This window comes from Lineus longissimus, chromosome 1 (genome assembly GCF_910592395.1).
Source record: "Lineus longissimus chromosome 1, tnLinLong1.2, whole genome shotgun sequence".
Taxonomy (NCBI): Eukaryota; Metazoa; Nemertea; class Pilidiophora; order Heteronemertea; family Lineidae; genus Lineus; species Lineus longissimus.
Window position 1 is genome coordinate 27,827,416 of NC_088308.1, and position 22,840 is coordinate 27,850,255.

The following is a 22,840-nucleotide window of genomic DNA, read 5'->3' on the forward strand; positions in this document are numbered from 1 at the left end:
GTGGCAAGGGTCACTTTGCCGGACACCCTGAATACTGCCCGAGGCAAGACCTGTTTTTGCTTCACACCTTTATGAGACTGACACGGCTTTGAAAATATCCTTGTGGTAATGTCAAAACATTGTCGAGATAAGATCACTAGATTACCAGCCCGGGGGTGAATGGCACCCAGCCCTCTGTTCACGAGGCGTCTCCTACCCGCGAGGCCTACCCTCGGGACCACACTAATTGACATTATCACCAAGATCTCATGTGTTTCATTATGAAACAAGAAAATTACTGTCAGAGTTAATTTTCGTCGGGGGAACGGTTGATGTTATCACGGATAAACCGAATGAACCAATTTCTTTTACCCCCCCCCCCCCGATTTCAATTCCCGCCATTGAGTACCTCTTCGTATTTACTGGATCTCAAAACTTTGAACGCTCATAACAGATACAGAATGCAAAACGCTCCGTTTACTTCCGACCAGGTACTTCAGATCATGATCTGTGCCGCATTTGACTGAGCTGGCATCTCTCTATACTCTGGAACGTGGAAGACTTCCAGAACCTGGTAAACACCATGCCTGCCTTCGACTGAGCTAACATATCACTGTGATCTTCCCATTACATACATCATGCGCTACTGCTTGAACCGAGCCAATGGCTGATATGAATAAAGTCTAGCAAATGACTTTACTTCAAATTTGTACAGAAAGGCCTGGTGTAAATGTCAGTTACATGGAGTTTTAGATTAAAGCACTTGCTAGTCTTTATTCATATCACCCAATGTCTCACTTTGTTCCTGTATACATGCACAGCCTGGCCTGTCCGTTCCACTGTGTACGTACGTGTACGTTTGTAGTCTTTGTACTCCTACCTCGTATACAAATGTCGAGAGTGTGTCAGGAAAGTTAGTAGTATATAGGAGGTCAAATATATTCAAAATGTATATATAATTTAAAAAGTGAATGATTGGGAGTATCAATGAAATATCTATACATTAAAAAATATATTGACTCATAGTCTATAGGTGCTGCCATCTGAGCTGAGAAAATGGAAATATAGGCGATTGGTTACGGCCGTGAACAATGGTAAGAAGTGTTGCCCTGAGAAGTTCACTCAGGATGGTCAAAGCCTCGGCGGGACTAGTTAGTTGCACTAGGTATTTTTGCAATGATCATTCAAATGGCTTTTGTCTACCTAAGTGTGAAAAGAGAAACCGTTAGAGAAGTCTCAACGAAAAACCAAAAGAGCGCAAAACACCGGATACGGAAACCCAAAGCGCCATCTGTTTTTTCAATATCGAACCCTTTTGCCCACGTGACTTCCTCTTTCCACGGGTATGTAATCCTAGTGCTTAGAATTTGTGTAGTATCCTGCAGATATCGTCAATAATCCTCTCTATTTCTATACAAAGTACAGTTCAAAAATGTTGATGATTAAGTTAAGTTTTCTGTTTTCATGACCTTTGTGGTATTTCGTTGATATAATATTCTTGTATATTGCATTTTCAGCTCAAAGATGGGACGCCGTCCAGCGCGTTGGTACGTACAATTCTGTTTTTCTCGTGCTTCGTGCACTGTCATGATGACTGCGATATTGTGATATTCTGCTTTATATAGCGACAAAATTTTTGTCCTGTCATCCTGACTGATCATCCTCTGCTGGAGCACACTACAGTACAGTGCTATCTAATAGCTGTGAGTTTGGCTGTGGACATGGATAATGTACATTGTACCCGGTACGGCGGTAGGCCTGCACATATGATATGACTATCATTGCCACATCACATGTTCATCTTATTCTTATCATCATCATCATGAATGCTTCATTATTTTATCTTTCTTGTGTTGTGGCATATTAATGGCTGATGGGTTTACCGTGTTTGGCCCTTGTGTGTTATTACCATGCAATGATACATGGTCATCAGTTGAGCAAGACATCAATTTATGTCACTGGATAACATTGTTGCTGATCTTATTTGTTCTTCTTCCAGCTATCGCTATTGCAAGAATAAACCCTACCCAAAGTCACGTTTCTGTCGTGGTGTTCCAGGTATGTTATTGACCCAAAAAACGCTCTTCTTCAAGCTCGAAGTGTATGTCAAGAATGCAACATGCAGATACTATATTTCATGTCTTAAACGAGTTCTAGTAAGCTATAACCCAAAATCAATTGAGTTCCATCAAACCATGTAAATCATTCTGGGAAGTGTTTGACTGTTTCTTTAAGAAGTCAAGAGATAAAATTTCTTTCCATAACTATTTGTTATTTGATTTCAGATCCCAAGATCAGGATCTTTGACCTCGGGAGAAAGAAGGCTGAGGTAGATGATTTCCCTCTCTGCATCCATCTGGTCTCTGATGAGTATGAGCAGCTCTCATCTGAAGCATTGGAAGCTGGCCGTATCTGTTGTAACAAGTACATGGTGAAGTCATGTGGTAAAGAAGGTTTCCACATCCGTATCCGGGTCCATCCCTTCCATGTCCTCCGAATCAACAAAATGTTGTCGTGTGCTGGAGCTGATAGGTATGTATATCAAGTTCAAGCTCACTGGTTTCACTTCGGGAAGGTGCAACCGATCTCAAGAAAGATCATAACTTCTGCTAGCTAATCAAAAACTAAGGACATGAATCGTGAAATTGCAACCGATTTGAATTTGGAATGATTATAACATTAGTTGCCTCAAAACTAGTTTGACATCTGTGTAATTCTTTGCAGGCTCCAGACAGGGATGAGAGGTGCCTTTGGCAAGCCCCAAGGTACAGTGGCTCGAGTAAACATTGGTCAGCCTATCATGTCCGTAAGGGCCAGAGAAAACCACAAGGCTAATGTGATTGAAGCCCTCAGGAGAGCCAAATTCAAATTCCCTGGCCGACAGAAGGTATGGAAACATTGTCATTTTAGTTGATGTATGTTATTCAAAAAGATGGGTATTCAGGAATATCTCATCGATGAGAGTACTGATGAGAATTTACCTCTGATGTTAAGTTAATCCAAGTGTAATTCCTGTTGGGAAATCCTGCTCAAAATTTGAGGCACACTGTTTAACTGCCTATTGTGTTCCAAAAAGGAATTCAATAAGCGTGAGCTCAACAAGGATGGAGGACCAAGACGTCTCGTTTGTACAACAGATTGAGACGAGGCTATGTTCAAGTCGTTCTGACGTCGTTGAGTTGTGTCTTTTGCTGATATGATGATACTCAGGCTAGAGTTTCAGATGGGAACCTTGTGTATCCTAAATGAGGTAAACATCCACTCTGAATGCAGCAGAAGACAAGACCATTCATTCCAATGCATATATTGGCAGCCAATCGTGCTTCCATTCTACTAAAATTTTGTGCCTTCTTTTCAGATCATCCTGTCCAGGAAGTGGGGATTCACAAAATGGGAGAAGCCATTGTATGAGGAGATGAGGGCTGATGGTCGCCTTGTTCCCGATGGTGTTAGTGCTCAATACAGGCCTCACCATGGTCCATTGAAGAAGTGGATGGCTGCGCAGTCGTAAATTATGAACTTTTGAATGTAAATGGCCTGTAAAAAAGAGAATAAAAAAAGGGAAAGTAAAAGTTTTTGTGTGGTTATGGGTTCTTACTCGGTCTCTTTCATTTGTGTGGATACACATGAATCTTTGAAGGTTGAAATTGAATAAACTGCAGTGGCAATCTGTATACTGACTTGCCCAAGTTCGCCAACAGTATAGTATTTCTACGCATTGGTCTGTTCTCTTCTTGTCAAGAGATCGATGTGCTGGTTTTGAAGACGACAGATTGACAATTGTTATATCAATGGAATCTTGTCTCCTCCCTCTAGTAGTATGCATGTATCCCCCCCCCCCCCCCCCCTGTATTTTAATCCAATGGTGATGTCTGCAGCCAGGCCATTATCTCCACGTAGTATGGTCATCGATCACGACACCACCAAGAACTAGTGATCTTGACCATTAAGCCCATGTGCCATTCAGAACCAGATGGGCCATCAATCCTTGTCACAACTATCTTGTATTATGAAGGGGCTAAGCTGGGACCCACCAACTAAAACTTCTTCCAATACTGGGTTTCAGTCTAAGCAGACCATTAGTCCCAGGCGCATGTTGAACAGATAAAAGCTTGGTTGGTGAACGGTAAAACTTACCCAGTCGCAACCACCAGCAACTTTGTATGGCACGAAGTCACAATTAACTAGAACCAGAGCTCAGGACATGCATCAAGGATTTGCTCTAGTGAGGATTTCCTTATCAATACAATAATAGCTTCCAATCATATCACTGGGAATTCAGTAGTGTCAAGACAAGCATTGCTTGGGCTCCAGTATTTATGCAAAGGCCAAAGCAGGGGGCATGTCTTTGTACTGCCAGTTCTGAGGTTTACCAGGTGCAAGGACAGAACAATTAGAGGACTATATCACAACCAACAAAACACATGCTGTCAAATTGATCAGAACATTCCGTTGCTGGCATCATCAGGTAATCGTATCCATGCGACTGAGCATCCATAGACTGTTTGCTTGAGGCATTTTTACCTGTCCCGTGTTCACTTGTGTCGTGCCAAAATAAACCTTCTGTAAACTTTGGACGTTCCCATTTGGTTGTATCAGGGAACATGCTATGCACACAATGGAAACGACACCACCAGTTCACAAGGGAACAGCTGATAGAAACACCGCCTAATGCTCTAACTTGAATGGTACAAGAGTTCCAGCTCCAGACATGTTTTTGTAGCAATGGTGAAAACTGCGCTTGGACAAAGTGTCATGTCAGTTATCGTCGACTTTATTGGACAACTATATGATTTGAACTATGGGGTCGACATGGACATTGCGGGCTGAGAACGTTAACGTTGTCCGAGTGATATCAAATAGAAATTTGCATTTGAAACTTGAACAGAAAATTCTTTCTTTTAATTTACTTCAACCATTTACAGAAACATGGCCCGAGTGTCACATGCATAATCTCTGTATGTATACGCATGCAAGCACAAAAGCATGCACTATCCACTATTGTATATTGTATGCACTTGAAGCGCTGTCATTGATTGTTTACTTTTTTCACTTCACTTTGATTACTGTTTCTGTTCAGATTCTTCGACAGATTGTTCAGGTGAAAGTTGTAACGTGATAACTTAGTTTATAAAGAATCGATAAAACATGTTGTCACATAAATCTGATAAAGGCAAAAGGCACAAGCAACGTTTTTTTAAGGATTCCAAAATAACATTCTGAAATGAAGCCCAATTTCAAGACCACAGCGCATGCGCACCGAAAGTAATTTCGAAGAAATGTTAAATTCATTCGCAGAACTACTTTTGACCTGAATTTGTAAATCGCGTTGATAGCCACGTACCTAAATACCCTTGGATAAATATGTGTTTAACATAAACCTTAAATCATATGTAATAATTGAATAGTGCATCTTTCCGAAATATGAAAGATTGTTGAGAACCATATTCACCCGCGTAAATAAATGATATTGGAATATGATTGCTTCGGTTCTGAAAGACGGTAGCCATCTTGGTTTGGAACAAAGATTTTGATAGATTTAGTCTATCTGTGCATTGCTGTGTATGCCTTTCTTCGGTGATCTTATACCTCTTCTGGAACACTCTAATATGGTTTGGAAATCATTCTACAATTTAACGTAGCAATGGCAGATAGAAGGAAATTGCAAGGTGTGTAAATGATGCCTGTATTTGGCCTGTGTCTTCCTCGGAAAGTAAATATGTACGTGCGTGCATGCATGCACTGCACTGCACTGCCTTTACATCATGTACAAGGAGCAAGTCCTTCAGCACGTAGTGTGTCGCGTGATTGTCTTCGCGCTTGAAATTATGGCTCTTATCTTTATCATCATCATCATCATCATCATATAAGGTCGAAGGCCATGTAGGCCTGTTGTGTTGGCCAGCAACAGTTGCTGCTAAGCGAAGATTGGACACGCTGCGAGGCATTGCGATTGCCATTCAAAATTGGGCAGCCGCATAGTCATGATAGTGGGTTAGGCCTATTTATAAGTAATTATGTGTGGTGCACGCCACATTCTTAATTCATTTCTAACTTTTAATCATCAGAACTAAACTAAACAACAACTAGATGCTCCAACGAAAGTAAAACATGAACTAGTCACTACGAAGACCGCCTGCTCCAAAATGAATCGAGAATTAGTCACAATCCACATTATTTATACAGGATAGAGACGAGTCAACTATCTACGAAGACTGTGTGCAAGCGCTTCAACTTAGTCGATAACTAGACACTACATAGTCTTGAGTTGTGTTAAGTTTTTGATCAGATATGCCTGTTGCATTAAACAGTGATATAGTTTCACTATCAGATTTGCAAGACAGGTTCCAACGAAGACAAACCAGAGCAGTATTAAAGGGTATTCATCCTCATTTCTCATCCTGGCAAGTCATGATACTGGGTACATTGTAATGCAGTTGTTGTTCCTTTGTTTTCCAGTTGAGATTGATAGGTGCTTGAAGAAAGTGGGTGAGGGTGTGGAGACTTTCGATGACATTTGGCAAAAGGTAAAACAGTATTCTTTTTCACTCAATGATGCTTTTATTAGAATTCGTGCAAGTAACAGAATTGATTGCTTTTAACGGTTCCCGGCTATAATTGTACCACTTTACCTCACAAAATACAAGCTTGCTTCCACAATCGAGGACCATTATCCAGCATTCGCCCAAAAGAACAAAGTCTATTTATTAAAGTCTGATGTATTGCCAGTATAGAGGTCAAATTCCACGGCTGGTTGGAAGTATGTCAGTGTATGTTGTTATGGAAATGCAAAAAAAGAAAACCATAGTCACAGCTGGTTTGCGTTGAAATTTGTCATAGTCGATTGATGAACAGGTGTAAACGCAAACTATTTCTTCAAAGCATTTTTTTTCCTTAAGGTTCATAATGCAACTAATACCAATCAAAAAGAAAAATATGAAGCAGACTTGAAGAAAGAAATCAAGAAGTTACAAGTAAGAATGTCATCTTGTCTAGTTGCCTGGTTCGTTGAAAGCTAGGTGTAGTTTTGAAATTTCACTTTTCATGCACATGTACATGTAAGTCAGTGTTGCTAAATGAGTATCATCAAGGACAACTACTTATAAGATACATGTATGATGCCTAGAGTGCAGTTTTAAAAGAGAATGGTCAGCAGTTCGAGAGGATTTATGTCAACATAATAGGAAAGAGGTTGACCTCAAATTGGTTGGGCATGTGAAAGATATCACCTTACAATCATGTACGTACATCATGTATCTATGTCTATTTTTATAAGTCGGGGGTTGTCAGCTGTCATGTATTTCAATTACTTCATCCAAATTTCAGCGGTTACGAGACCAGATAAAAACATGGATGGCTTCAAACGACATCAAGGACAAGCAGATCCTTATGGATAATAGGAAACTCATTGAAACTGTACGTGTTGTTTAGTCCTTCCTATATCATCATTAAACTTTGATAATTACAGTAGTTTGAAGTAAATACCAGTCAATTGATCATGTTGGCAGTTCTAGCTGTCAATCCTATATCTAGATCTGTGAAATCAACAGAAAAGTGGCGACACTGGTGAAAGAACTGATGACAATTCAAGCTGTAATCCGAATATTTTTCACTTTCAGCAAATGGAACGCTTTAAAGTAGTCGAAAGAGAAACAAAAACTAAAGCTTACTCAAAAGAAGGTTTAGGTGCTGCTGCCAAATTAGATCCCATTCAAAAAGAGAAAGATGAGGTCACATCATGGTTATCTGTAAGTGTCTCTGTCTACCTCTCCCAATAACTCAACTAAATATTGACCCAGGGAAAAAAATTGTTCAGCTCAGTTCAAGTTTTTGAGTATGGGGTGTGAATTTTGCCATCGTGCTCATTCTAGTTCCATGACCAACATTATTATCTCGGGCCAATGATCTTTTCTTTTTTCCAGCATAATATCGAAAATTTGAACATCCAAATCGATCAATTTGAATGTGAGATTGAAACGTTGATGGTGGGGTCTAAAAAGAAAAAGTTAGACCGAGATGTAAGTATAAGTCTAGCTAGACAGGAGGAACTGGTGTCTTTATGAATGAGGCTTATCGTGCTGCTCAAAAGTTGCAGTCGTATCAAACTGTAACACAAGTCAATACCATGAAGCTCCTATTTTCACACCATTAAAATTCTACCCCACTGTTAATTCTGTTCATGAACCATAAGCGCTTTTGTGAACTTTACCTGGAATAAATGGTACATGGGGATGTCAGCTGTAACTTCTCACCTTTTCATTTATTAGTTACCCTGCTGTGGTTACACCATTTGACCTGTCTTACTTCATCCGCTCTTTTTTTATTTCAGAAGACTGAGAAAGTAGATGCGTTCAGGCTATGGTTAGAAAGGCATCGATTTCATGTTCGGCAGCTAGAAACATTAATGCGAATGGTTGATAATGATGCCCTTGAATTAGACCAGGTATATATTTTCAAGTTCTGTCTCGTTCACAAGAAAGTGCTTCCTCGTGCAGTTTGATGAAATGCTCCTCTTTGTTCAGTAGAGTTGTTTAGTGTACCGTTTCAGGATAATTTATAAGATAGCTCAGGACTGAAACTGTATTGACACTTTGTGGCTGTCTGACATTTTCTGTCCATAGATGTTTGAATTTTAAATGAGATTGATTTTATCATTGATACCCTGAAAAACACATCTGGAACAATGAGTTTGGGACTCCAGGGTCTTGCACACTTTCATTCGATGGCCTTCTTTTCCAGCTGAAGAAAATTAAAGAAGATGTTGAGTATTATATTGAGGCAAACCAAGAGCCCGATTTCGAGGAGAACGAATTCATTTATCATGACATTGACATTGAGGATATTGGTACGCTAGGTAAGAAGGGGTTGCTGGCAGTGTTCATGAATATGAACACAGCAGGGCTGCCAACCTGTCAATATGTTCAGTATTTCAGTCCCGAACTTTTAAACTCGCTACTGAAAGCTACAGAAGTTTTCTTTTCTTGATAGCTTGAACAAAGGTCTGGACACATTTAAAAAATTGTTAAAATTACTAATATTTGTTGACATAGCATGAGTACTATCCCACACTCCAAATAGTAATAGGTTTATGGTACTATTGTGAACATGTGTTGGACAGTTTATTTCCTCACATATTAACCGTCATGAACAGAGGGGTTGGTGGAAAAATAGAAAATTTCATAAAAATCGTTTTGGACGAATAAATTGTACCCAGTAAATCTTTTTTAAGGAGTTCAAATTCTGCACTTTACGAATTTATAATTTGTACTTGTTTGCTTTTTTGGTATCAGCCGGATAAATCCTCTCTGTTCTTGAGCTGATATGTGGAAGATTGTCTTCTTACCTGTTGGCACATTACCTGCTTAAAGATTGCTATGTTCATTAATCGGCACCATCTTTAGTTGCGACATCACCCACAGAAGAAGATGGTTTTACGAACATGTCAGGAACGCCAACGTCGACAAATTCAAGTTCACCTTCTCCTAGTCCCGGCCTCTCTAACCATTCCAAGGTAGGCTTGTTGTAGCACATATAAGCTCTGCTATCCTAATAATCAAACTGAAGAAGGATACTTTTAATATAGAGGCAGAGTAAATACATTTTGTTGAAAAGAAAAGTTTGTTATCTTCATAAATTGGTTGTACTCCAAATAAACATGTGCATTTGTCAAGATGTGATAATGAATGCATGAAATATGAAGTAAATATCTCTTTGACATTTTATTTCCAGGACGATGATAGGAAAAGGCATAAGTCGGAAGAGGTACGGCGCAGCATTTCGGCCCAGGAAGTAGGTGTAGTGACCCCCTTTATGATCAAGCTACAAGCACAATAACACACTTGAATGTCTAAATGACACTGCCAGTTTCAATGCTTTTTGCACACATCTTATCTTCCAGGTCCATGTTTGCAAGCATATTTGTAACATGTGATCTTGACTTAAGACTTAAAATATTATTCTGCTTGCAAGCAATTTTCAGTCATCACTTCAATTTTGAAGGCAAATCAATTCCTGGTTTGTGACAAGTGTTTTCTATGGCTCTGGGTCAGGATGAAGGTGCTGTGTGTCATGGGGCCATTACTTATTTCCTGGTCCTCCATTATTGTAAGGTTGAGGTTGAATGTTGAGGTAGGCTGGGTAGACTGTGTTAATCTGAGCTCTAAATCCGTCCGAAACCTGTTTGTCCTTCACTGGTTTTACTCAAGTGAGGATTGTATGAGCAGCTCCTTTAAACCAAGGGCCTTAGTGGGTGCCAGTTGTTGATGAGTCTTGTGAAACAGATTTGGTCAGAGTGAGGCATGATAGAAAATCTGCCATTATCAGCCAGTCTTGACGTTTTATTGCTTAATGATGGAGAAAATAAACCGGATCATCCACGTAGTCATTCAAAACTGGTATTTCTGGTGTCATCATTGTCAAACATGTTTTCCATTCTACTTTTCAGAGGTCAAAAAATAATACAAACATTAAAATGCCATCAACTCCAACAAAATTATCAAGGTGAGTGACCTAAATTTCAATCAGGAATCAGGTCTTTCGTGTTTTTGCTGAATTTAACGTTGAAGAAGAAGTTTCGTCCTTGCTGAAAGTGGCTACAGTCGTGATATCTTCAAAAGATGAAAGTAATTTGCTCCACTGAAGAGTAGCTTGCTGCACTTCTTTCTGTGAATGCTTGCTTTAAGATTTTGTCGTAATTTTGAATGCGTCTTACTTTCAGTTCGTCAGGGACGTCAATAATAGGAAGCAGTAACCATAATACGATAGCATCGCCTCCGCCAGGTCCTGGGTATGCACATGCTGCACAGCAAAATAGTAATGCAGGTAGGTGGAGGGAACATTGATTTAGACACAAGGTTAGGATGGCATACGTCCCATCTTAGCGACCATTAAGGACTGACAGAAGCAGACGGCATCACAAGCAGAAAACTTATTTCATGAAATTTTGAGATTGGTGTACAGTTTTACTGACTAGTTGCATAACAGGTTCAAATTGCATTGTGTACCTTAAAATCGATATGTTCAGTCCTACCAGTTAAGTTATAGGGACATGTGCTCATCCTCCAAGATATATTTTTGAAATTTCTTATTGTTTTAACCCCTAACAACATCTGGGTTGTAATTCTTGATAACCTACTGTAACCCCTAGTTAGATTCTTCTGAAAATTCAATTTTCTGTGTGCCATTGTGTCATGCATTTGTACCTTTAGTTTGATATTTAGAACTTGCTGTGAATATGTTCCTTTAGAGTCACTTTGTTACCAATTTGATAGTGCATGCTCAGTATATTCGAGTTCATACACAAAAGCCACTAAATTCACTTTAGATCTTTTTGGGGTAACACACTTTTCTGCTTTGTAACTCTAGTGGTTTTTGCATTAAAAATTACATCTTATTACATGATTTTCAATGGGATCTTGTGAGTTATGCATTGAAATGGTTTGGTATTCTGACCTGGGCTGCTGTCGGCCTCACTTTATCGTAATTATCTCAGTTATTTTCGAAATGGCCTTTAGCCACATTTGACCTCTTCATTTGTTTGTGATCAGTGTTGCTGCACATGAAATACTGTCATATAAGTGATCAAACGAGAAATTGAATGATCTACCTTGTCTCCATCTATCATATTACATATTAAGCCTTAAAGTGTAACAACCTCATCTTGCTATTCTTCTCTCATTCTCACCTCATCGTGTAGTATCAGCACTTTAGTGGCATCATCAAAGAGTTTGCTTTTCATTCGTACATCACTCCTGGTTCTGATAGTTTTCAAACAACAGTCTAAAAAACTCATTTGAGGAATTATTCCTGAAAAGTTGACTGCTGGCTTCCAGCTAGGATGGCAACAGGTCTGTTCCTCAGCTAATTGTAAAATTCCTCATAATCTGACCTGGAGTGGTGTCGGTGAAAAATACTATTCATTGAACTTGCTATCTGCATTCAAACTTCTTGTTGTCTTGTGATGTCTGCTCGTAGAAAAATAGGCTATTGGTGCATGTGCTTCCCAGAAAGTATTCCGCTCTTGACAGACTGGTGTTGTGTCCATACCTCGGATATGGGCAAGCACTTGTGGTATCCCAACCGAAGGTCAACATTGACCAAAACGATTGCAAATGCTCTTCTGGGATACATGTAGTGTTCATATTTTCCTTTAGATATCTGTTATAACAACAAGAAGTTGTGCAACATTTAAGTGCGTTTGCCTCTTTAGGTTGTGTAGCTTTCACTGTTGTCTATCAAGCTAACCGTGTGCCATCTTTATACTCCAGGTCCAGGTTCAATGCACTCCCAGATGACTTCAATTCCAAAATACAATAGGTTTCCTCCTACATGTAGGCAGGAGTTGTCTAACAACTCATTGTTTTCCTATGGTAAGGCAAAGGTTCTCCTTGACCCACTGCCATAGGGTTCAAACTCACTAAGAGATTACTTTCATGATTTGGGTGTTGGATAGAATATTTTTCTGTGGTGATGGATAGTGGTTTTATGGGCCAGACATTTCAAGCTTAGTTTTTTGGTTACAAGAGGTACTTCCCTAAGAAAACTCCTGGGGACAAAGGGGAATCATATCCTAATGTTTATGGATCTCTCTGTGATATCACCAAACTTACGCTGGACAAAGAACTCTTGACTGTTAGGCATTCCTGCAATATTTGTTGCCGCTGAAGCGACCTATTGAAAGTTGTACATTCAGCAAAGGAAGCTGGAGTGACCCCCTGAAACTTGGCTTTATTCTTTGGCATAGATTTAGTCACTGTTATATTTCTAAAACTATGAACAATGTTTCCCTACACACCCATTCTCCATAGACCTGCATACTAGTGGTAGGATTCATGGCAAGTCATGTCCATTACTGCCTTTCCTAAAGCTTTCCATGTTCTTGTTCCAAAGGTATACATCTTAGATCGAGACTAGAAGTAGTAGAAACCTTATTGGTTCAGTAGTCTTAGAACAACTTGCAGTTTCTAATGTTGATATGAATGCAAGTTCTGAGTCCAGCTTCACTTCACCATCAGTGTACTGGGGTGATAAAAAAGACATTGGGGTGAAAATAATCTGAAGTGCACGTGTAATTTAGATGTAACCAATAGATATTTAGAACTTTTTGTCTTTCTCTTGGTGATGGTTCGTGTAGTGCATGTCTTCTAGTTCTATCAGTCATGCGTTCCTATTTTGAGATTTTCTAGGGTGTCGTATTAATCATGTCTCTAATATTTCTCGATCTGATTTTCAGATTCCAAGCCAATGATGAACTCCATAGACCACTCATTAGCAAACAGTCTAGGACCGATTATCACATCACCGACGGTGACCACAGCAGTATCAGAATCTTTAATAACTAGCCAATCAGTTATACCTCCTGCCCCATCACCCAGCTTGATAATGACTGCGCAGCCCACTGTATCAAGTGTGATAACGAATGCAACAAGTAGTATGCCGATGCCAAATAACATGAGCAATTCAGTCATGCCAGAGATTTTGATGAATGGACCAGCGAGTGCAGGGGGGAACCTTCCAAACGTAAGTTCCCCTAAATACTTTTCACTGGTTAAGTTTTCATTTTGAATAGGAGTCCAGTTGTAAATAATGCTTTTGTCTGGACTTCTTGATCATCCTATGGAAGACGGAGGAAAGAACTTTGGGGCAATTGCTATGATGCTATGGAGGAATCATGATTACGTCGGGGTCTAGCAGTGAATCCAGAGCTCTTTCCTGCTTCCACTTCACACTTTGCAGTGCAACTGGAAAGTCATGCTAGTATATAATCACACCTGCAAACTTGTGTTTTTTTATCATGTTTTGACATACCACCTTGTGTGGTCCACTTTCATGATGACCATCATTGATTGCAGGACACGTCATCCTCACCCACAGATGCCATGTCTTCACTGAAATCAATAGCACAGCAAGCGCTCATGAAATTCCATGAAGGAGGATTAGAGTTGCCCACTTCGGAGTCGGAAGGCGAACCTCCTAGTGTCATGGAAAATATGAACAGCGGTAAGTAAGACCGTTGTCAATAGGCTTGAATCCAGTACTAGCAGTGAGTTCGAGTTGTTTTGGTTGGTTTACGTAAATAAGTGTGGAATCTCACCAAGTTGATGTGTCTAATCGTTGCCTCTCTTTCTAGGTTTCTTTCTGAATAATACATCTGAGCCTGCCACGCCATCCCCCGAAATTTCACTGCAGTCTCAACAACCGCAGCCACCCCAACCCCCACCACCAACACAACAGCAACCAACCCAGCAACAGACTCCACCACAGCAGCCACCTCAGGCACCACCACCTCCACCCCCACAGCAACAGCAGACGACGACGATTCATCTAAACCCGTTATTGGGCGTTGCGCCATTAGGCCCTCAGCCACTAACAAAGGAACACTGCTATCAATCGGCAATGCTGGAGTCCGGATTTCATCATCAGCCACACCCGTCAGATTCTGAAAGGTTACGGTAGGTTCACATGAGAACTGGTGGTCCTGGTTTGTTACTGTGCGTCTGTTCCTCTTGCTGAAACCAAAAGGTCATGTATGAGCAGTTACTGGTTATCAAACTTTGCTTTGAGCCTCCAATAATTCGAAGAGATTTTTCATAGATTCCTTATTTCATTCTGTAAAGTCTTTTCAGTTGTTAATCTTTTGTGATTTTAATGTAGTGAGGGACTGCTTTCTTGAAAACTTTTATCAATAAATAGTGAGGGACTGCTTTCTTGAAAACTTTTATCAATAAATAGGAATTTTATGAGTTCATGACATGTATGTCTGACAATCTCTGTTTCAGGCAATACCTTCCACATAACCCCTGCCCAACCCCAGCATACTATCCTCAGGTTTCGCCATCTCATTCAGATACGGTGGAGTTCTTCCAGAGGTTGTCAACAGAATCACTTTTCTTCATTTTCTACTACATGGAGGTAGGTTGAATTTCCTGAGCTCTGATATTGATACTTGACAAGGAGATGTGAAGTGTTTCGCAACAGGTTTTCTTCAAAAAGCACTGTTCAATTGTGATTTTTTTGTATCATTTGTATTTGTTTTCATCTCTAACAATGCGTCTGTCGTTTTTCAGGGAACTAAGGCTCAATACTTAGCAGCTAAAGCTCTGAAAAAACAATCTTGGAGGTTTCACACTAAGTACATGATGTGGTTTCAACGGCATGAGGAGCCAAAAACAATAACAGACGAATATGAGCAGGTGAGAACAAGCTTCTGATACTCGGTTATCTTGCTTGAGAATCTGTTCACTAATATACCGAGGAAAGTGAATTCCTTTCTGTGAGACTTCTTTCATGAAGGTGCTTTGAAAAGCCCTCGGTGATGAACCTGTTAAATCTTCTTGGTGATTATTTTTGAGCTTGTGACCAGCCTGTTACTTATATTATGTGCATCTTTTCTTTGCAATTGTTTATTCACTGATCAGTGTTTGTTTTTTCAGGGCACATACATCTATTTCGATTACGAGAAGTGGGGCCAACGGAAAAAGGAAGGAATGACGTTTGAATACCGGTACCTTGAAGATCGAGACTTGAACTGAACTGCCATCCGACATATCTGAGCGGAGAACATGGCATTTCCATCATAGTGATGGATAGTACTCTGCACGCACTAGCCAACTCTGAACAAGCTGGCCGACGTCAGGAGTGACACGTGCTGTTTCAAAAATTATCAGTTGATCCCATTCAGGACTGAACATAAACTTTTAAGAAATTTCTATCTTTCCTTTTCAATACCTCACTTCAAAAGTTGTTTGGTATTATTGGAAAATTATCTGAAAAGCTTCAAAACATTAATCCATTATCGGATTATGTATGATTTGATGTTTCTTGGTGATCTTTGTGTTCAAATAAAAAGTTATTTTCAGCCCTGAGTGGGTGTTTGCCTGAGGTGGTCAAGCCACACTTTATCCCTCTAATTTACGGTTTCATGTTGTAGGCTTGGTTGTCCTAGAGAGAACAATGCAGATGTGTGATTTGGATATTTTGTATGGCCATGGGGGCTACCTGTAACTGTTCCCAAGCTGAGCATTTTGCCATTTAGCCACTGGTTGGCTCTTGTGGTCCCCGGTGCACATTGCTTTAAAGGAACAGTACGGGTTAGCCCACTGCACACACTGGACATTTGACTTCTTTCTTTGAAGGTGGTCTGGAGTACAACAAGAGAGAATACATGCTTGCTTTATTTAGTTATCTGTGACACTTGCTACTTTTGGATTGTACATTGTATAGTGCAGCCCTTCAGGGACTGAAGATGATTTCCATTTCTCTTTAACAGAAAAAGGACTCTGCTGCTGTTCTCTTTACCTGTTGTAGCAGGGTAAAATTGACTCTGCCAGGCAGAGAAGTGACTCCGCTATAAATTGAACATGGTGAATCTTTTTCAGTGTAAAATGTTGGCCATTTAAGTGCTCTCTTTGGACCATGCCAGATCATGATCTGGTCGTCAAATGCTTGTTGAAGAGCTTCCTTTTGGTGCGTTTTTGGTTGTCTATACCAAGGACCAGTCAGTCTTTGTCCTTGAAGGGTTTTGAGCAACTGCCAAGCAGGTTGAGACATGGTTGAGGATGCACTGTGCATTGGTTTGAGTGCCTTTTGTACATAACTGTATGTATTGTAAGAAGTGTGAATGTGATGTCGGTGTGAAGCACAGTGCATTCTCAGGGTCAGGTTAGGCTATGTGGAGCAAATGTCATCCAGCCATTTTATCTCATCAGAACTTGATGGAGACACCGTCTTGGATGGTGCCATCGTCTACCTCATGGTGTCTGAGGAGTTGGTCTTGCTCGTTTTAGTCACAGTAAATTTAACTGGGAAGTCTTGCCCAAATGGTTGAGAATTACAGCAAATCTGCTGGTGTCCTTGTGCTTTTGGCAGTCCATATCATTACAGTTCATATCCCTTTTGTGGCCTTGTCACTTTTATGCATTTACACAGTATGAAGAGGTCAGGAATTGTAGCAGTAGAATTTTGGTAGGATTTCATTTTCCTTGTCTGACTAGTATCGGGTTGTTTCACTGTGTTTTTGGAAAAGTATAGATGTGCACCATGACTTAATACACATCCGTTTCTTTCGGCTGACCAATTATTCTTGTTAGAGCTTTTTAGAGTAGCCCACCACTTCCTATTACAAATTTAATAGCCAATAACAGGTGTTGCCCTTGTTATTGAGTGTTGACCAACTTCTGAAATTAAACTTTTCTGGAAAATCTTTGTAATACCATATCTTTGGCACTTCTCCTTCATGAAGATGAAAGAATAGATCATTTGACAGCATCCTCTTTTCCAAAACACTTTGAAATGACCTCATCATAAACTGCTGACCTTAGCTTTGCTTTCTTTTGGCAGTGTCGACCGTCTCATTCTGATTTCGGCTATTTGCTACTTGCCACAGGGACGATGTAAACCCTAAACTGTGTTATAGCAATAACTTTTTGTGATAGAGAGGCATATATTTATATAATATATTGCAAGTGCTATGGTACATATTGTGTACCTTTGAGAAAATTAGTCAAGATGATGTCCCTGTTGCTAGTCGACTGCCCCACCCTAAACCTTAAAAAACATTCTCAAGGAGTTTCATGTGGAGGACCAGGACAGAGTTGTATGCAGTTAATAATTTCCTCTTGCTAGATCTCGCTAGATTTACTTTGGTACTTCATTTGTTCGCCTGGGCTGTCGGCTCATTCCTCTTGCTGCCTCTTGTGAAACTTCTTGAGAGCGCTTCAAAACATGCAAGGACTTACAATTGTGTTCTGGTGCATTGTCCACTGTAGGACAAGCACATGTGATGCATTGTTTGTATTGAAGACACTGGATTGTGATTGCTTTCCTTGAGGTATTTCATGTCATGATTTCTGCATAATTTTCTTGGATGCCAGTCTAAATGAGAGCATATTTTGTACAGCAGGGTTTCCCCTGTAATTTGTACCAGTATACATGTATGTGTCACTACAATTGTTACATCTGTCAAAGACTTTTGGTACATTGATTTTAAGAAAACGGTTCAGTTTCTATGAATGTTATTGTTTCACAACGTTATTCAAGTTGTTAAAATCAAAATGAAAAAAACCCAAATGAACAGATTATGATTGGTATTCCGAGGTTATTTTGTAGGGTCAGGGAAGAATTGGCATTATTGAGAAATCATTTGCGAAAAAGCAGTCTCTAAATGTCACCCCCGTAACTGCTACGTTCTATTTCATATCATAGGAAACCCTGCAAATTTGTTACTTTTGTCAATTGCTGACAAGTATTGTGATTACGCTTCAATCTCGCACGAGGAGAGCGAGTTAATTTTGCTCCGCCGATTTGCGCATTACGCATTACAATGGTGCCCAATGCTTCGTGCAATATGTGCTTCACTATGGCCGTATGAAATGTTCTAATCAGATCAGGTTACTCTCAACACTACTTCTTTCGTGGTATGAGATGGTGAAATTATGAGACTTCAAGAAAATCCACCATTTGGTACCAGTCCTGGGAAATTATAACTTATTTAAAGTTGGGGAAAAGTAAACTTTGTTAAATCTGACCAAATATATTTGCCAAGTGCGCTTGGTTTCGCCATCTTTGGAAGAAAGAGTGTTGTCCAGTGCCATGTCTGAAACAAGGGTTCCCCTTGCACTAAATAGTCACATTTCTCTTCTTTCCATTGTATTGTTTTACTCTCTAGAGATGAGCCCTAGAAACACTTTGTTGAGGGCTTTTGGTGATCATGCATTTGCAACCAAGGATCTCGGACATTTGTGCTATTTCAGAAATCATCATGTGTGTGGTTCCAAAGCCATGGAAATAAAATCCTAGAAGTTAGTTATTGTTTTTATCCACAAGTCCTACTAGCAAGCAGAAAAAATCATGGTTATTTGTTGAAAAAATGGGGGCGCGTCTGGGGTAGCAGATTGAACAATGATTGACCATTTGGTTTTAGACTTATAAATACTTGTATACTTTGTCCTTATTTTTGTACAGCACACAGTGACACACTCGCAAGGTCTCATGTCTGGATGGAACCCCCCTCTACATTGTATAATTTGGTTCAAGCTGTGGTGTTTTCAAGCCATGGCTGGGATCGTTTTGTAAATATCTGGGGAGCAGGCAGTGATCCTGTGAAACTTGCTGGTAAAAAGCATTAAAAATAAAATGACTTTGTCTGTGTACACATTTGCCTTTTCTTACCTTCTTTCAGTCCTCACCACCAGTTTTGAGTCGTTACTTGGACATACACTGTAGGACATGGTTTTGGAGATGACAGCTTGCCATCGAGTTTGTCTCAATCTTGACAAGAGAATTGGTCCCGATATGCAGTATGCATGTAGGATTGGTTCACTCCAATTATTGGCAGCTTGGCCCAGACAGTTGATGGCTCCATTTTGTAGGTTGACCCAATTTCCACCAGAGAAGAAGACTTCCACAAAATGGCTATCGTAATGAAGTGGATGGCCCTGCCAGCTGGGCTTGAATGTGACACTGCCTGATCAATTGTCTTTACTGGCAGATCTAACCACATAACATACATGTGAAGTACATATATGGAGGTAGGGCTTAGGTGAATTCGATGTGTACGTGTACATGTACATCATCTTTCACCAGGAAATATTCGTCCTGATCAAGCAGTGTCAAAGAGCTACATGTCAACAGGTTGTGTGCATTTTGATATGTTCAGCAAGTCCTGGCATGTACATGTATCGCACAAAAAATTGTTGTAGGTATTTTATACAAAAAGCTTAAGAATTTTATTCAATAAATATTACAGAAAACATGTACCGGGGTAGCTAAATGTATTTACACAAAAAAGAGCAAGGCAATGGCAATGCTGAACACCAAATGGCCACATCAACATGTAATAAGCTTGCGCAATTCAAAAAAAAAAAAAAAGAACAACATTCTCGTTTTGTCTAAGTTGGCTTTAGACAGAGAGGCTAAGTAGGTGGGTTTTAAAAATCACATGCATACTAAAGGTAGCTCTCAACAATCCACAAAAACCCAGATCTGCTATTTAAAGGACAACCTGAATCGGCCAATTCAACAACTTAAAATCAGATAAAGTTCACATCAACAGATCAGAGTCAGAGTCAAAAATTAGTACCCTCCATTCATAGTATACTGAGCTGTGTCCTGATCGAACTGAGATTTCCGCAGCAAAACATCCTTACATGTATGTGTATTTGTCAAACTGATGCCTCTATGCATTGGTGGTACAATAAATTTTGATTAGATTTCTGATCCGGCTGGTCTCAAGTCTAAGTGAATTTTAGGGTTCCATCACAACTTCAACAACATCAGGCACAAGAATCACCCTGGAACTCTGAATCAATTTTGTAACTTGATATCGCATTACTACAAACAGAGATTCAGAAATCTTTCCCTGGACTTTTCTGGCGGAGTAGAGTACTGAACTTGTTCCTTGTAATCACATGGTTGACATAATGCTTGAGCTCACGCAGATAAATATCAGTGTAACTCTCAAACAAGTTCACATCTGCGTTGAAATAATTTGGCAATTTCCTCTGGTCAAGGAACCTGTCCAATACCATGAACATATCAATCACTCTCTCGGCTAAAACTTGTTTGTCCCAGTTTTCCTCAATCTGACTCAGGTGAAAGAGGATGGTCTTGAAGACATAGGGTTCAACTAAATGCAAAGGAGAACCATAGTCATTCATGCTAATTGCCTTCAGAATTCTCAAGCAGTCTTTTTGACAACCATTTTGTGAGGTCAAGGATTTCATCATTGCTTCCTCTTCCTCAACATAGCTTCGCCTCCACAAATTTTTGTATCCATCCATCCCGAATAAAGCAAACTTTGGATGCAGCCTTCCTGCCATTGTGACATCACCAATCTTCACCATTGGGATGATATTTAGTCTCAGTTTCTGATCACTTCCATAGATCACTGTCACACTCAACGAATTTTCCTTCACAGATGGTTCAATTGTGAATCGCTTTTTCCCTGGTCCTACAGAACGTTGGAGCAGGGCTTGAAAATACTGCAAGATCTTCTGAGGGGACAAGTAATATCCAACAAGAAACCTGTCCCATGGAACTGAGCCTACTTTAAAGAACTCCTGATTGCTACGCTTGACCAATGCATATCCTGGAGAATCTAGGAGTGTGTCTTTACCATCAATTAACTCCCATTGTGATGAATCTAATCTGAGCTGCAGGAAGGTATCAAAATCGTCAGGTGTGATCACTTGGAGGTCTTCGTAAGCACTTCCTGAAGCATTAAGAGAGATAAAGTAAACTTTCGGAGGTAGTTTGGAGGGAACAGCAGTACAAGGATATCAGAAACCTTTGTCAAATTTATATTTCCAGTTATTTTGCATCAAACAAAATTAGATATTGTCTTTTTCTTAGACATAGTTACTTAGACTGATATCAGCTGTTTCTGAATAATGAAGGGGCAACCAGAGTCATCACTCACCAGTGTGTATCAGTTTTCCAATGGGAAGCTCGGGACAGGATTGATCTAGCATTTCAAGGACATACTCTTCTAACTCTGCCACAACTTTCCTAGCTGTTTCTACCTCGCTCATGCTTGGCTTCACATAAGATTCAAAGTAGTCTTCCAGGCTTTTCAATAGATTCACAGGCTGCGCCTGGCGGTGGCTGTCTGGTCTTATATCTATGTCTGTGTCTTCTTCAGTTTCTGGAAAATTGACAAGAAAATATCTAACAATCCATTACTTTTAATATATCCATTGATAATTCAACAATTTCTTTTCAACTCTGCATTGGCATCAATCAGCTGATCAATTAGTGAATTATGCTACAATGAATGGTAAGCATGCAGGTCCTAAAAAGCCAGCAAAAATTGTTTAAATGAAACTTTTCATCCTGCTCCTGACATCCTGTTCCATCTTGAAGAATTGACAAAAGTTGACTTCTCGATTTCAATAGTACTGACCTGACTCAGAATCACCTGGTCCTTTAGTAGGTTTATCTTCGACAGCTTGTCCACTTACAGCTCCTCCCTTCCAATAGTCTTCATATAGTTTCTTTGCTCCATAAAAAGCCAGTCCGCTGATTACAGCTCTACCGACCGCTCCAACCAGAAAAGACATGGTGCTTTGTTTCTTCCTGTCACCAGAAGACATTATCTCTGCAAAGGAAAGACCAACCATGCAGTTGTCAGTTGCAAATGTTTTTCAACGACAACATATGTATATCATGTATGTCAGTATGTATACTTCATCCCATGACCTATAGGTCTCGTTAGGGAGTTTCTCCCGAATGTACGCGATGATGACGTACCCAAATAAAAAGGACGTAACATCTATTTTAAAATGCTTTCCAAAGTGATTGCATGAGGACAACCTATTTGTGTCGTATATCACTGGAAACGCCCGATTCCGCTGATTCGGCAGGATGTTAAATCGGGCATTTTATTTCTTTAAATAAATCATGAGCGTCGCATTTGCTCCTAGCTCTGTTCACCATCCAAAATGGCAAAAATGCATGCAAAAATGGCAATAATATTGCCAATAATTGGGCCGGACAATCACGGCAAACACCAAATATTATTAACTATTTCCTGAATATTTCTTACAGCGACCATTCTCATGTGAAAGAAAGTTCCTTACGCTACACAAAATTTTTTTAAAAATCGTGGGTTAACCATTGAACTTTTGAGATATGTTGAACTTTGCACAAATCAGCAAAAAAAGCGCACCAACTGGCACTGGACGGCATTGAAACACAAGGCCGACGCACATTCCAAGTTCAGTGTACACATACGCCGGCAACAACAATAAAATGCGTAGTTTCTTGTTAGCCGCCTATTGAGAAGCGCTCTAGGTTTTATAAACTCCAAAAGAACATGTCTTTGCCAAAACAACTGCTAAATCAACACTGGCATACTTTAAAGACC

General features: G+C 39.9%; 3 protein-coding genes across 7 annotated transcripts; 2 read left to right on the forward strand and 1 right to left on the reverse strand.

Annotated features, from left to right (window-relative positions):
- Nucleotides 1-1,432: 1,432 nt before the first annotated feature.
- On the forward strand, nt 1,433-3,551 carry LOC135482651 (large ribosomal subunit protein uL16-like). The gene is made up of 5 exons (XM_064762901.1): nt 1,433-1,526; nt 1,979-2,037; nt 2,265-2,511; nt 2,704-2,866; nt 3,338-3,551. The coding sequence occupies exons 1-5, from the start codon at nt 1,504-1,506 to the stop codon at nt 3,488-3,490; spliced, it is 645 nt and encodes a 214-aa protein (XP_064618971.1). The 5' UTR covers nt 1,433-1,503; the 3' UTR covers nt 3,491-3,551.
- A 1,780-nt stretch (nt 3,552-5,331) lies between these two features.
- Nucleotides 5,332-19,129, forward strand: LOC135495519 (CCR4-NOT transcription complex subunit 3-like). Of its 5 annotated transcripts, none has more exons than XM_064784257.1 (19): nt 5,332-5,648; nt 6,439-6,506; nt 6,879-6,953; nt 7,306-7,395; nt 7,599-7,727; nt 7,902-7,997; nt 8,312-8,422; nt 8,719-8,833; nt 9,381-9,490; nt 9,709-9,768; nt 10,424-10,479; nt 10,697-10,800; nt 12,246-12,347; nt 13,211-13,497; nt 13,830-13,977; nt 14,108-14,429; nt 14,757-14,889; nt 15,045-15,170; nt 15,411-19,129. In XM_064784257.1, exons 1-19 carry the CDS (start codon nt 5,624-5,626, stop codon nt 15,507-15,509), a joined length of 2,256 nt encoding a protein of 751 aa, XP_064640327.1. In that variant the 5' UTR covers nt 5,332-5,623; the 3' UTR covers nt 15,510-19,129. The 5 variants fall into 5 exon arrangements, with proteins under 5 accessions (XP_064640327.1, XP_064640318.1, XP_064640347.1 ...); XM_064784248.1 differs by having other exon boundaries at nt 5,333-5,648; nt 8,309-8,422; XM_064784277.1 differs by having other exon boundaries at nt 5,333-5,648; nt 8,309-8,422; nt 9,709-9,741.
- Nucleotides 19,130-19,708: 579 nt separating this feature from the next.
- Nucleotides 19,709-22,126, reverse strand: LOC135482659 (mitochondrial dynamics protein MID51-like). The gene is made up of 3 exons (XM_064762912.1): nt 21,878-22,126; nt 21,395-21,619; nt 19,709-21,187 (listed from the first exon to the last, which is right to left on the reverse strand). Exons 1-3 carry the CDS (start codon nt 22,092-22,094, stop codon nt 20,322-20,324), a joined length of 1,308 nt encoding a protein of 435 aa, XP_064618982.1. The 5' UTR covers nt 22,095-22,126; the 3' UTR covers nt 19,709-20,321.
- Nucleotides 22,127-22,840: the final 714 nt, after the last annotated feature.

What these genes read in the sequence shown, in the direction of transcription:
- LOC135482651 (XM_064762901.1), top strand. Translation starts at nt 1,504, where the DNA reads ATGGGACGCCGTCCAGCGCGTTG. An exon ending in TCGTGTGCTGGAGCTGATAG is followed by an intron (nt 2,512 to 2,703) that starts GTATGTATATCA and finishes AATTCTTTGCAG; the next exon opens with GCTCCAGACAGGGATGAGAG. An exon ending in AATTCCCTGGCCGACAGAAG is followed by an intron (nt 2,867 to 3,337) that starts GTATGGAAACAT and finishes CCTTCTTTTCAG; the next exon opens with ATCATCCTGTCCAGGAAGTG.
- LOC135495519 (XM_064784248.1), top strand. Translation starts at nt 5,624, where the DNA reads ATGGCAGATAGAAGGAAATTGCAAG. An exon ending in ACAGCAAAATAGTAATGCAG is followed by an intron (nt 10,801 to 12,245) that starts GTAGGTGGAGGG and finishes TTTATACTCCAG; the next exon opens with GTCCAGGTTCAATGCACTCC. An exon ending in CAGGGGGGAACCTTCCAAAC is followed by an intron (nt 13,498 to 13,829) that starts GTAAGTTCCCCT and finishes CATTGATTGCAG; the next exon opens with GACACGTCATCCTCACCCAC.
- LOC135482659 (XM_064762912.1), bottom strand. Translation starts at nt 22,094, where the DNA reads ATGGTTGGTCTTTCCTTTGCAGAGATAATGTCTTCTGGTGACAGGAAG. An exon ending in ACCAGGTGATTCTGAGTCAG is followed by an intron (nt 21,620 to 21,877) that starts GTCAGTACTATT and finishes TCAATTTTCCAG; the next exon opens with AAACTGAAGAAGACACAGAC. An exon ending in TGGAAAACTGATACACACTG is followed by an intron (nt 21,188 to 21,394) that starts GTGAGTGATGAC and finishes TTAATGCTTCAG; the next exon opens with GAAGTGCTTACGAAGACCTC.